Genomic DNA, 14786 nt, shown 5'->3' on the forward strand with positions numbered 1-14786 from the left:
GTATGATAACCCTCGTATGCTGAGAAAATTATGGAATGAGTGAGGTTGCTTCCTAGTAGTCGGTCGGGATTGATATGGTTAGCATAAAATAGGTTGTCATGGCATCTTTAGGAACAATAAAGGAGAGTTTATCTTTGCCTTATTTGAAAATCCCAAAAATACTTCTTCTATTCAATTTGAGTTCAAAGTAGTGACAAGAGCATTCACAATTACATCTAAGAAGAATTTATCTAAACTTTGGATTGAAACAGACCCTCTCATGTAGAAGTGGCAAAACAGGCCGCCTGTCCCATCTTAAGTTCGCCAAAAAAAGAGCAGGACGGGCAAACCCGCCAAGTGAAAATGGGCATAAAAATCTAGCCTTCCCCACCAAGTAGCGAGTTGGCGGGCTTGCCCGCCTTTATATTTATTTATTTATAATAGATTAATAGGTATTTTTACCTTTCAATTAATTTTTCACTTATTTTTTAGAACAAAATTTTTTAATGCATATTTTAAACAAATTTTACTTAAAAAACTGTTGCATATACTCACAAATAAATATATAAAATAAAACTATCAAGAATTGAAATTATTAGAATTAACTAAAAAGGGTGGGCTTAGGACGATACGGATTAAACAAATAGGCGGGACGGAAATACACTAGAATTCTAAATGATTTTGTGATTTTTGATGTGGAAATACATTAGAATTGTTGTTTGCAAATAAAAGTCTTAATTAAGAACACAAGGAAATTTTGAAAGGGTTTAAGATTTTTTGTGTTATGATCATAAAGAGTACTGCCATGCAAGGTAGTGCAAAATTAATTTTTGTGCCTGATTTTACCATATATTCTAAAATTTGAAAGGTGTATCTGAACTTAAAAATCTAATTTTTTTTTACATAGAGTGTGTTTGTGATGAAGAGATTTCAATCTCCGATGATGAGAAATGCTATTTTCAGATTTCCATATTAAAAAATAACTAATTAAATCAATTTTTTTTTATATTTTATTTGCTTTGAAGAAGTGTCTATGCAGTGTCTAAACAATTGAGTGAGATAGAAAATGTTACAACAATCACTTCGTAAGAGATATTAAATAATTAAAAACATTATTCAATTTAGTGATGAGAGTATTATGCAACGTACTGAAAACACTCATAGAACATTTTAAATTGTTGTGCTAATCATAGAAAAACAATTAATTTGATTGGTAATTTTAAGATTAATATTTTCTAGCTCTATGATGTCATTCTATTTAATTATATTAACAAAACATTATAAATATTGTAGTTTGTGAAACGTTTGCATACAATCCGCAGTAGCACACTTGGTTAAATTCTGCAGTTGAATTTCTGGGTTCGATTCCCGGCTGAGGAAAATGATTTTGCCTAATTTTTATTTTATTTAATTAATTTGAATAATACAAAGTAATAACGGAAAAAGCTATAATTAACTTTACATACTATTGTTTATTCAAATTTGTCACAAACGAAATAACACTTTCAATATTTAAATTTTAAACTTTTTTATCAAACAAAAGAATCATAAGCTACTATACAAGGTCTCCTCCATATTATCGTAAAAAAGTCATGATTAAATTTTGTCGTAAGTGTCAATCATCTTTTTACTACATGTTTTTCACACTGAGATATAAACGAGGGGGCTATTACTTTTATTTTATATTTTTTTATATTTCCGCAATCATCTTTTTATTTACTCAAACCTATTTTTTTCACAATTTTCAGCTATTGAGACGAGAATTTTAGTACAATTCTAAATAAAAATAATTTAGACACACGAAAAACTATTTAATACAAAAATATTTGTTATTTAAGTATATTATTTAAAGTTCAAATAAGTGTTAGCGCTTGACAAGTGACACAGTAAAAGATTTGCATGTTATATTTATTTCACATACAAATACAATTGTAAGAGTTTTATAATTATATCACTATTTCAAATGTAAAGTCTTATGTTTTGATTGATTTGAAGTTTTAGTTCATAGGTAAGAGTTTACATCTCAATTTTAAGATTAAAAAATTGAATCTTTTTATAAAGAAAATTTTAAAGATTCTCTAGCAAACTAGGCTATTGACGTCGGAGGTTATATCTCATGAATTTTCACAGTTCTCTCTAGCAAACTAATTGGTAAAGGTGCTTTCGGTGAGGTATGCAAAGTTGTTAGCTTTTGTGAAAAATGTAGGTGAGGTTATGTCGTGGTATGAACTTAAAGTATGTTCATGCATCACAATAAGTTGTTAGCTTTTGTGAAAAATGTAGGTGAGGTTATGCCGTGGTAAACGTACTGGAGAAATTTTTGCCATGAAGAAATTGAAGAAGTCAGAGATGCTTAGTCGTGGACAGGTACCGTGTTATGTAAATATATACATACTTCCCCTTCTACTGCAACTTTAATTTTAGTATTTAGACGCTCAAAATTCATACCCTCCGGTTGTTGTACTTGAGTTGCTTCTTTAAAGCTGATGTCGTTTGTTGCACTACATATCTGTTTATGCTGCTGTTTCCAGACATCAGAGGTGATCCTTACATCAACCTCAACTGTAAAGGATGAATGTGGGAAGCCCCAACTGAAGTTGTGTGGAAGATAAGAAGACTTGTTGGACAATGTTTAATAAAATTCCAACCTTTAAATTTACCTACTATTAGAGAATGTAAAAATTGAAGAGTGAGTCAATCATGTCTAAATGACTAAAACCAAAGAGAGAAAGCAAAGGATGTTGAGTTACAGTAGTTCACAACAATGCCATGGCCTTATCTAATCTCTCATAAATTTAGTTCATTGCATGTAAATGTATTTCTATATTTTATTAGTCTGTGATGGAAAATTTCGGTGTATGTATGCATCAGGGGTTCCTTTTGGGAAGTTATTTGTATGGTACTTCTTTTTTTCTCTTGCAGAAAAAACCAATACCTGAACTTTTAAATTCTTTAGATACCTACTCGATGATTTGATACTTTCAACATATACTAACATGTAAAGTTTCACAGGTAGACTCTATTGCATGCTACTGTAAAGTAGATTCAGGCCTGAAAACAGTGGTCGGGCCAAGGAAATTAGTTTCAGGATCGAAGATATCTATCCAACCTGACATAAACCCGAATGCACATAGGAACTAAAACTTGCACAAAGAGAAGACTAGAGTTCAACCTCCTCTGCTACCTGGTCTTCTCGATGATCCTGCTACCGCGTGTTTGCGCTTGGTTTGCAAGAGATGGTATCGCCTTCTGTCTGCAAATTTCTTTTATTCACTCAGGAAAAGTATCAGAGTGGAAGAAGAATGGGTTTATGTCATCAAAAGAGACTGTGAAGGGAAATTTTCAACAGCACAAACACAACCACTTCGTTTGGAACTCTGTCATTCGTGGCCATTCTTTGAGCCCTTCTCTCTTATCCTCATGTGAACTCAACTTCTATGTCTTCTACTCTGAGATAATGAACTCTCCTGAAAGGCAAGTTACTTATACTCTATACTATGTATAGACATTTAGGCTTAAATGTGCTATCTTTGAAAGTGTGTTTGGCTCATGAGTTCATATTTAATTGAAACTTGAAACTAATGTACCTTTTCTCCCTCTAAAAGTTTCCAACTATTTAAGATGTCAAATGCTTGCATATATATGTGCTGAATTCATTTGATGCTACTGGCCTGGCATCAATAATTTTGCTTGAAAAGTTATTTATTCATTCTTCTGAGCTAATATTCCAAGTTTTGTCTAGATTACATCAACAGAGAGAGACTAATGTTGTTTGGTATCTGGACTGTCTAGAGTTGTTCAATGCAATTAAGGGGAAAGGTCATATCATATATTTTATCAGTTATGCGCTGGTGCACCACCATCTCTTCGGGGTATTTACAGGCTTGTACCCAACTATTTCACTTTTGTTAATATTTTGACGCATGAGATTATCTTGTACAGACATTGCATGAACCAATTGGTGTAGTAGGACAAATTATTCCTTGGAATTTTCCTCTACTTATGTTTGCTTGGAAAGTTGGACCAGCACTAGCATGTGGTAATACCATTGTCCTGAAGACGTCTGAGCAAACACCGCTAACAGCTCTCATTGTGGCTAAACTACTTCATGAGGTGAGCTCATAACTAATAATGATATTAGTTTTCTTTTTTAGTAAAAGATATTTAGAGCAAGTAAAGAGGGATTTTTTTTAGTTCTCTGTAATTCTATTTCTATAATGAACACAGAAGGGAGTTTTCATATTTATACATCCTATTGAGAAACTGAATTGCAGGGTAGTTGTTGTTAACATATATATGGTGACATTAGGGCATATGGGGTGGGATGATATTCGGTGGTACAACAATTCAAACACTGATACTCATAATAATAATAGTGCGGTGTAATTGAGAAAAAGAGGTATACTTTATACACTTCAATTTAAACCTTAATTATTTAAATTATTTAATGTAATTTCTTAGTTTAATATATTCTACGGTATTAATTAATGAGTGCATTTGTTTTGAATGAATAAATTAGTGTTGGTTTTCAAATCGTAACAGGTTAAAGAATTGGAGACTTTAAAAAAAGTTGTAATGAAATATGATACCAAGGCTGGTGCAATGGAATATTTTGATCCTGAGAAATACAAAGATGCTAACTTATCGGTCCGGGTTAATGAACAAATAATGACCAACTTATTGCAGTCCCTCCTGGTTGGCCTATCGATAATAAGCATCTTTGTTATCAAGAAGATACCAAATTCAGTCTTAAGGGGTTATTTTGCTTACATGGCAATTGATAGTCTTCCAGGGAATCAGTTTTGGGAAAGGTTATTGCTCCTCTTCATCGCCCCAAGCCGATGTTACAAGTAACTAAACCTTGTGCTTAAACTTTTTTATTTCAATGTAGAAGCTAATGTAGTACTAATTGTTGTTATTGACTGTTTTGTGTTGGACAGAATTTTGCAGAATCACACGCCTCATTCATGGAGACAGCACCATTTAAAACCATAGCTGGATTTACAGCCTTACAGTTCGCATATTTTCTGTTCTGTTTCGGGGTCACATGGAATTTTGTTTCCGCTATCGTTCTTCCTTCTCATAGTTCTAAGAGAACATGTTCTACCAAACATATTCAATCCTTACGATCTTCAGGAACTACATGCTTCTGAATATGAGGAAGTTATCAATGCTCCACGTGGAGTACGTAGTATGTCACTAAAGGTATGAACTATTATCAGTATTGAGTATTTATTTCTGGTTACGAGTATACTGCATAGAAATGAGACCAACAGTCGAGCTTGATTCTGATCATTATGTTAATAATAGCAAGGCTGTTCGAGAAGCGATATGTTTTCTGATGGATCCAGTAGTCGATAGAGATCTTTGTTATGTGCAGTGATCGATATGCCAATCTCAACACAGTTTTCTTTGATGTAAGTTTAAACGAAAATGAAGAGTTTTACAATTATGAGGTGAAAATCATAGACACAATTAATTATGCAATATCTAACCTTGACCTTTTTTAGGTTAACATGAAAGGACTTGATGGAATTCAAGGACCTGTATATATGGGGACTGGATGTGTTTTCAACCGACAAGCGCTTTACGGATACAGTCCACCTTCTATGCCAAATTTACCAAAATCCTCATCATCATGTTGTTGCTGCCCTTCAAAGAAGCCTACTAAAGATGCCTCGGAGCTTTGTAAAGATGCAAAAAGGGAAGAGCTTGATGCTGCCATTTTTAATCTTAGGGAGATTGAGAGTAAAATTTTGTTCAATGGTCTATAATTGTACTTATGAGTTTCTACAAATTGCTGTCATCATGGTTGTGCCAAATTCACTATAATTTTTGTTGTTGAAGATTTTGGAGAAATGGAGTTAATTGTCAATTGATACAGCACTACTGGCTCCTTAAAACATCTTATTTATTTTTCTTAGCTCATTACAACATTGTTACAGCATGCATATAATAAAGTAATTTCAAATATAATTTGTAAAATTAGTGATGAGTTATATATCTATGGACACTTGAGCTTTCCATCATATGTGGTGATGGATGCATATCAAGGACACAAATCTCTATTCCCAGCTGTGCCTGGTGGAACACAGTTGCATATTCTACAACAATCACTGCATGCTGTCAAACATATTTTTTGCCTTGAAGCTTTGCTGCATCTATAATTGCACTTATCATTACAATCTGCAACATACATACATACATACATACAAATTTAGTTACCAATAAAGTTTTAACAATAAGAGTGGGGATATATTTATGTAAGAAACCATTGATTTCACACACACAGCTATCTATCCAGCAGCAACAACCATGTATTGATTTCCACTATACATCTCCAACTGAAAAATTCAATAAAAATAGCCAGAAAAATTTAGCAAGAAATTTATTTCAAATCCTGTCACTAAATTTTGTAATAATTTTTTTTCCCTCTTGAATAAGGATAAAGCATAGAAGTGCCAAGATTAGGATCTTTTTGGTGAAGGCCATGGTTAGTTAATTACCACCTGTTTTCTAAGCTTTGGAGAGAGAAAATTAGACAAGCTTAAGGACAGAGAATTTGGAAACCAACGTTTGTATAATTCTATTTCATTAATAGTTATTTTGAAACCATTTTTTTTTAAATCATGTGATTAATGAATTTTGAACTGATCATGAGTATTCATTCACATTTGTATGTCTGGCCAAAACAACAAAAATAACTATTAGTGGGTTTTAATTATATTTTAACTAAACTTTATCATGGGATTGTAAGATTAATTTCGCTTCAATCAATATATGATATGAAGCATTTAATAAATTAAATTAAATTTTACCTAATAAGACATTTTTCTGGATTGTGTTAGATTAAACTACAATTTTAAATGATATTAAATAAAATTTGAATATTAACGAGAACACGAAGTTATTGATCAAAATAATAAATATTAGCGGAAACACCGAGTTATTGACAAAATATTGGATATTAATGGGAACACGAAATTTAATATAAGTTTTTTGAAAATTAACAGAAACATTAAGTCCACGTAATTTTTTTTTGAATATTAACGAAAACAAATTTGGAATATTAACGGGAACATGAAGTTATTGATCAAAATAATAAATATTAATGTGAATACGGAGTTACTGATTAAAATAATGAATATTAACGAGAACATGAAGTGGTTGATTAAAATATTAACGGGAACATGAAGTTACTGAATAAAATATTGAATATTAACGAAAACATGAATTATTGATCAAAATATTGAATATTAACGGTAACCTAAAATTATAGATCAAAATATTAAACATTAACGGGAACATGAAGTTATTGATAAATTGATTGAAATAACTTTTTTTATATAAAAAATTACAATATTGAACAAAATGCGGGAACATGAAGTTATTGATCAAAATATTAAATATTAACGTGAACATGAAGTTAATGAATAAAATATTTAATATTAACTATACCAAAACAAAATAATATTTGGACACGGAAACATAAAGTTATTGATCAAAATATTTATTATTAACGGGACCTGAAGTAACTGATCAAAATATTTTTTATTAATTACATTCAATTATTATTTTTTCACGGATAACCAGATATTTTTCTATTAAAAAAATATCTGAAACAAATGCGCACCCCTCACCAGAACCCGTGCGAACGCACGGGTTTGTTACTAGTTTCACATACAAATACAATTGTAAGAGTTTTATAATTATATCACTATTTCAAATGTAAAGTCTTATGTTTTGATTGATTTGAAGTTTTAGTTCATAGGTAAGAGTTTACATCTCAATTTTAAGATTAAAAAATTGAATCTTTTTATAAAGAAAATTTTAAAGTAGTCATTAATGTTATTTAAATTAATTTTAATTTTAATTTTTCACTCGATTTCAATAAACATGTTTAATGAATAATATTGTTCTGTGCTGGTCAAAAGCTCAAATAGTTAAGGTCAGATTTATCTTAAATCCATTTCATTCAGCTGAAGATGTAAAGTCACTATTCACAAGAGACAAAGTATATAATACTCCCTCCGTTTTTTATTATAAGTCGTTTTAGACTTTTCACACAGTTTAAGAAAAATAATAATTGTTGTATGAAAATAAGAAATTATAAAGGTTTTTACAAAATTATCCCTCATTAATGACATATGGAAGATAAATTTATATAATTGAAAGGAGAGAGAATAATAAATATTTAAGGATATAATAGGAAAAGTAGCATTAATTATTCATTGGAATTGTAAAACGACTTATATTTAAATACAATTTTTTTTCCAAAACGACTTATAATAAAAAACGGAGGGAGTAATATATACTTTTAATTAAACTGATCTTAAATCATAAATTTACTTAGTATTGGAGTGTTAACCATGCAGGTCCGTTCCGCATTGTCGTAAAGGAGATCAGCACAATCGTTTCAAGGTTATCAATTCTCCAACTGCGTCCATTTCTGATTCCTGAACAGAACACTGACCGATGTCTCTGATAATTGACTTATGATTCCTATTATTTTCACGATTTCAAACTCAATCTCTGATTTACCAGTTCACGACCTCCTTAGATCGCCAAATCAAAAAAGTTCAAAAGCGAACACAAAGTTTTGTCATAGTCGATCCAATCAGTCACTATTTCAACAACGATTAATCAGATTCTCAAGTTTGTGATTCCATCGAGAATTTCGTAAAGCAACAGAAGAAAGGATCATTGGTCCAAATTCGGATCTATGCTAAAAACTGAAAGCAATTTTCTCGAAGATCATGCTGAAGGTTTGCGATCCGCCTTCCTGTCAAACGTCACATATACTTCCTGCCACTAACGTGGTGTTCACCGTGGCGACATTGAAGATACGACAAGTTCATATTTACTATCGAACATATATTTGGTGCTGAAGCCCCTTCTATCGGTATCGAAGATGAGTTAAATCATATTTACTATCGGACATATATTTGGTGAAGGAGAAAATAGTCAAACATAATTAATTAGAAATTTTCCCTCCCCTCCATCTACCCTGAAGCACCCTTAATACTTGTCATTCTTTTCTTTTGTTTTGAATGGAAGTTGATTTCAAGAGAAATTGCTTGTCTCTTGGCTGGAGTTACAAAGGAGGAAGAGTATATCCACATTTCAAAATCTAAATCTTAAAAGGGTTTATCAGGAGATTGAAATCCAGGTTGTTTTTGGTACAAATGGGCCTCACTTCACTGATAAAGTGATTTTGTTGTAAAATGGACACGTCTAAATTCAATTGTTGCTTTGCATGCCCTGGCTAGTATGATGATAATATATTGTCTTCACTGTTAATATTGTGAAACCATAAGTCTGTGAGCTTAGTGAGTTAGCTTCTACTGTCTAACAAGCGCTGCTACCATAGTAATGATGCAGGTAGTGGAAATTTGCTTACAGTCAGATATCAGATATACTGAATGCATCATGCTGTGTGTAATGGTTTTTGGAGATATAATACATGATTTACATCATAACATGACAATAAAACATACAAGGATCGACATGATATCTTCTCTATTTTGGCCACGTCCATGTTGAAGTTAGGGTGCGTTTGATTGATTTCTAAAATATGAAGTACAGTACAAGACAACTTTTTATATTGTACTGTGTTTAATGGTCAATGCAGGAGTATTGAATAATGAAGCCTCTTAATAAGAAGTGATGTCGTCACTATCATAAGTTTCCAACATCAAAAGTATTTAACATATATAGCCACCACATAATGAACTTGCAATAGAACTTGCTAAACAATAACCAATCCACAGTATGTTAGGTTCTAAAACAATAAAATTGGACTTGTGACAGTTTCATCTACGGCAGCATAATGTAATAGAACTATTACACGACACAGCGGTAGGTTACCAGAGAATTGAACATCTCGCCACTGTGAGTGATCTTGACAACTTGTCCTTTTTCCAGCCCATAGTAGCTAGCTATGGCATCAGTTCTTAGCATGAGAGGTAACTAAAAAGAGCAACAAAAATGAGCAAAAATTACTGGTATAATCAATTAAAAGCTTTGTTTTTACTACAGTATTACGCTTTCAGCGTTAAAATAATCAGAATTCTATACAATTCGACACAAACCCTCACCCCTAAAGTTTAACCATAACTTTTCTCATTTTTCCTTAACCAGAATTTCATTTTTTTTCTCACTTTCAATGAAAACTACAATCAAAATGAATAATTACTGCATAGTGCTAGCAAGTTATAGACAGCCAATAAGCATGTTTACAAACTTTACCTGGTTCGCTTCCACCTTATGCTTCCTGAGCAGTTCTTGCTTCTCATCAGCAGTCAGTATCTCATACTTTGGCTGCAGCACATGCTTTGTTACATTGACCACCAAGTCAGCCAACTACAAACAAAGTACCATGGGGGTAATATCAGTTGCAATTTTTTTAATAAAAATCTTAAATCATGCAATATGAACTTAACAAACTAGGAATCTTACAGCTAATCTATAACTTAGAAATGAAAATATCATTGGATGAGCTCTGTAGTGAGTATGCATCTAGACACCATGCTAATTTGGTCATACATGAGCTGAAGTTAGCAAGTTTAATCCCAAATGTAAAGCAGGAAACAAGATAACGTCCTTTTGTTTCAGTCCTTGGTTGAACAATGCAAAAATAAAATATTTATAGCTTTGGACCTATCCCAAGATATACTTGAATAAGCCAAGTTACTGCCCTCATAGGTGATGTGATCAAAGCAAAAGCTCAAGTCAATTTATATGTCTTACATTTTCAGAAAGAGGTACTAGTATTAGATATGTTCCTAGTTCAATATACTATAAATAAGATTACAAGAAGAGCTAAACCACTAAATTTGGTTTATTTACTCTGTACAGCAATATATAGATTAAAAGTTGAACATTTATGGAGGGGCTAACTTACTTTTATAATCTCAACTTTACATTGACAGGTTTCCAAATCTTTACGTGCATACGGAGTCATTTTGCTTTGCACAATAAGTATCAGCCTACTCAGATTTTCTCTGTCAACAATCTGGCTATATATTTCCATCAATGTTTTTTTCTTTATATCTTCATTTCCTCTGAACATAACCTGCACCTGTGCAGCAGAATATCAAAAACAACTTTGTGGATATAAAAAGCTTCGCTCATGCTATGCAATTAGGTAACAAAGGATTATAACACACAAACGGTTAAAGTCATTCCATGGGAAAAACATAAGATGCAGCTGATCTTGAATGTAAGTGTAAGTTTTTTAATCTTGAAGAATCAGCTTTATTACCTACACAAATGAAATTCATGAAAAAAGGGGGGGCGGGAGAGTTTTATGTCTCCCAAAACTTGATGAAAGGAATCAAAACTAGGCTTAGTATTTAAGAAATTTGTGCATGCCCAATATATAAATTGGAAAGAGATGAAAACAACAGTTAAAAGATAATTCAACAGTCAAGGTTAGTTATTGGGTCTTGGATGGAGTGGTTAGATATATACTATGCACTCTCATTCAATATTCTAGAACAATGTCAAAACATATTGGTAAAAATATTCTGGCTGTCTTATATTTTTCATCAATAATTGATTTATAAGCCAAAACAGAGAACGAACTTTATAGCAAAATGGAGAAAACCCAGAATATTATTCTACATAATGTCAGAGACTTCTCAAGATACCATTAAACTGTAAACTTTTTTTACTGAAAAAATAATACTAACAGAAGATGCTGTTACTTTATCTATATCAATAATCAAATAGAAGAACAATAATGTATAAAAACGTTTATGAAGGACTGAAGTCTGAAATGAAACCCACACGAAGATAATAGAAGTGATTATATGATATGCAGTGTCGTGTTGGTGTCGCAACACATGTCAAACTAAACTAGTTGAAAAGTAAAGAAACTAATCATATTCAGAAGCACATAAACATTGTGTGACTATCCAAATACATCTACAATTTAGAGGCAAGCTCTGCAACGAAACCTTCATATGTTTGAAAAAGTACTCCAAAAACCTCCCAATGTATGGAACAACACCCCGAACAGGACACTGACACGGCTATACTGGCAATAATTTATAAAAATGAATAAACTGAATGTAATCACAAATTTGTAAGAATGAATAAATTAAACGTAATCACAAGTTTCGGTATAGGTGTCTAACACACACCGACACTTTTTTTTTCCAGAAGTGTCGGTGGTACATAGTGCCTAATTCCCACCAAATCACCAATATAGGGCAGGGCCTACAGAAACAAACTCATGCATCCAAACATACTCAAGCAATCCACATGTATAAATAACTTTCACCTTCTCATTTGCAACAAACTGACCCATCCAAACTTAACTTTAAAAGTAAAAGTTTCCACCAAAATGTATAAAATTCACCTCGTTTTCTTCTTTACAAATTTCAAAAAAAAGTTGCAATTACCAACTCAACACACCGTGCTAATAAAGCACGGACATCTTGAACATGACACCGACACTAATATAGCGACACAAGTAAAAATTTGAAAAATAAATAAATTAAACATAATCACAAATGTCAGTGATAGTGTCTGAAACCGACACGGACATAAACACACTTTTTTTCCGGAGGTTTCAATACTACATAGCTTATACCAGCAATTACAGCCTCAAACATAGAAATCAAACACCTTATTTCCACTAAATGACAAACCAATTCCAATACAATCCTTAGTGTGTATTCACTTATATAGTGATAAAAACTAATTCTGAATAAATTAATTTTGGTTAAAAGTGAATACATAAAGCAATTTTTGTTTGTACATATTAATTTAAATGCGAGTGAAACAAAAAATATAAAAAATTACAAAATCTCCAAATTTCAACTTCAAAGTTCAAATCATAATAACTTTCAAAGCCAAAACTATTCCAACTCCACAACACAAATTTTTCTTTCACCAAAAGTTTACAATAATAAAAAAAAATCAAGAAAAACTTATTTTAACTAGTTTTAAATTAATTTTTTATTCACATTTTTTTCCAAAACTAGTAACAAATAGATAAACAACTTGTAAAGATAAATGTATCCATTTTAAGTATTTCATCATCTAAATCAGTAACAACAATCATGCCCTAATTTCAATTCCTCCAAAACAGAACTACAACACACACAAAATCAATCACAAACTCAACACCAAGTCACAATGGAAACCACTACGCAACCGTAACAGCGAAACCAGCTAGAATCGCAAATCGTAAATCGTAAAGAACTATAAAACCACAAACAAACCTTACGAATTTCAATCATTACGAAAACAGAGTTAATACAGTTATACAAAAATACATACCTTGTTGGAGGGGTTATTGCGATGGGAAGTGATCAAACCGAGGCTTTCTGGTTTCGGATACTGTCCGAAGCGAGAACGGAACTCCGGAAGAGTGAGAGTGAGGTCAGATTCGGAAACGTTGTAGCCTCTGTCACGGAGCATTTCCATTAAGGTTCTTCTGCATTCGAAGTAGCGGATGCTTTCGATGGTTCCTTCGTGGCGGAGACGAACCATACACTCGCTCGCCATTTTTGGGGGAAATGTTGCAGAGTTTTTTTTGGTAGTGAATGGAACAGAGAAATGGAGAAGGTGGAACGACGGTAGAAGACGTGTGTGAGAAGCGTGCTACGAGCATATATAGTAATAGTAGTACTACCCTTTCCGTTACGATCTTTTTGTCGTTTTCATGAATATTTTGAATAAAATAAAAATTAATTAATACTAGTGTTTATTTGGACATAAATATTAAATACCAAGTGATAATTGTCTTGGTTATATTTTCTTTTAATGGTTCATAATATTTTTTGTCAAGCTATTTTAAATACTTCATACTTCTGTCTTAATTTTGTCCTTACTTAATTTTGTGAAAAAAATTTAGTACTTCTTACTTTAAAAAACGATTTTTTTCTGCAATAATAAGGTATTGAAAAAAAATACGTCAATAACCATGTTTCAGAAAAAATTATACAAATAACTAGATTTTAAAAACGACCCAAACGTGCACGTCATCTCAGATAGCGCATGCATGTAAAAATTAGGAGTAGGCACCAGTTCAGTTGGCGTATACATGACGTGGCGTCATTCCATTTGGCGCATGCATGTAAAAATTAGGAGTAGGCACCAGTTCAGTTGGCGTATACATGACGTGGCGTCATTCAATTTGGCGCATGCATGTAAAAATTAGGACCATGCGCCAAATGAACTAGCACATGAGTTTATCTGGGTTTTCTATAAATAAGTCCCATATCCTCCACCATTCTTCACACACCTACTCTCTTCTTACTATCTTCTTTCAAATTTTTTCTTCTTGACATCTGAAATGATTTTCAAAAGGGATGGCCACGTTATTTTTTCAGCTGTGAAACCCCCAATTAAAATGAACTTTTGGAACATCCATTTGATGGACCATCTTAAGAGGTACTTGATGGGTTGGTTAGACGAGGATATCCAAGGTGGCGAAGTCATTAGAAGAAGGTCAAAAATGACACCCGCAGTGATGCATGGAGATGATGAAATTTTTTTGACAATTGTAATTTCTTAGATGTGATGATGTTGAGTTAGGCATTTTAATTTCATGTTAAGAAGATTTTGATTTGTTGTAACCAAGATGATTAATGAAAACAAATTTGTCCAGATCTAAAAATACATCACATGGTGTGCGTCATTTTTATGTTGTTGAGTTCGTGGGACAATTTTTTCAGTTGTGTCTGACTTGACGACAAACACTACACTTTCTCTCTAGCTTGTCAGTCACATCCATTTCAGTTGTAATACGCTTGCTTTTGGGACAACCCTTTTGATTCCTTCGCATTTAGTCG

At 32.3% G+C, this 14786-nt stretch overlaps 1 protein-coding gene and 1 long non-coding RNA gene across 6 annotated transcripts; one reads left to right on the top strand and one right to left on the bottom strand.

Moving 5' to 3' along the window:
• The first annotated feature begins 2104 nt into the window (after positions 1–2104).
• Positions 2105–5907, top strand: LOC131657141 (uncharacterized). 5 transcript variants are annotated; one of them, XR_009300509.1, is made up of 7 exons: positions 2105–2346; positions 2992–4092; positions 4254–4378; positions 4522–4829; positions 4920–5184; positions 5290–5396; positions 5490–5907. It is a non-coding gene; the product is annotated as an uncharacterized LOC131657141 (long non-coding RNA). The 5 variants fall into 5 exon arrangements; XR_009300510.1 differs by having other exon boundaries at positions 4289–4378; XR_009300511.1 differs by lacking the exon at positions 4254–4378 and having other exon boundaries at positions 2109–2346; positions 5294–5396.
• Positions 5908–9615: 3708 nt separating this feature from the next.
• LOC131657142 (DNA-directed RNA polymerase V subunit 5C-like) lies at positions 9616–13587 on the bottom strand. Its single transcript, XM_058926623.1, has 4 exons — positions 13270–13587; positions 10883–11059; positions 10228–10341; positions 9616–9948 (listed from the first exon to the last, which is right to left on the bottom strand). Exons 1-4 carry the CDS (start codon positions 13495–13497, stop codon positions 9823–9825), a joined length of 645 nt encoding a protein of 214 aa, XP_058782606.1. The 5' UTR covers positions 13498–13587; the 3' UTR covers positions 9616–9822.
• Between the last annotated feature and the right edge of the window lie 1199 nt (positions 13588–14786).

The sequence above is a fragment of the Vicia villosa genome, linkage group LG3, assembly GCF_029867415.1.
Source record: "Vicia villosa cultivar HV-30 ecotype Madison, WI linkage group LG3, Vvil1.0, whole genome shotgun sequence".
Classification (NCBI taxonomy): domain Eukaryota; kingdom Viridiplantae; phylum Streptophyta; class Magnoliopsida; order Fabales; family Fabaceae; genus Vicia; species Vicia villosa.

Excerpts from the sequence above, each read along its gene's own strand:
- LOC131657142 (XM_058926623.1), bottom strand. The coding sequence starts at position 13,497 with ATGGCGAGCGAGTGTATGGTTCGTCTCCGCCACGAAGGAACCATCGAA. Across the intron at positions 11,060-13,269 it reads GCAATAACCCCTCCAACAAG|GTGCAGGTTATGTTCAGAGG; the intron begins GTATGTATTTTT and ends TCTGCTGCACAG. Across the intron at positions 10,342-10,882 it reads GTAAAGTTGAGATTATAAAA|TTGGCTGACTTGGTGGTCAA; the intron begins GTAAGTTAGCCC and ends CTTTGTTTGTAG.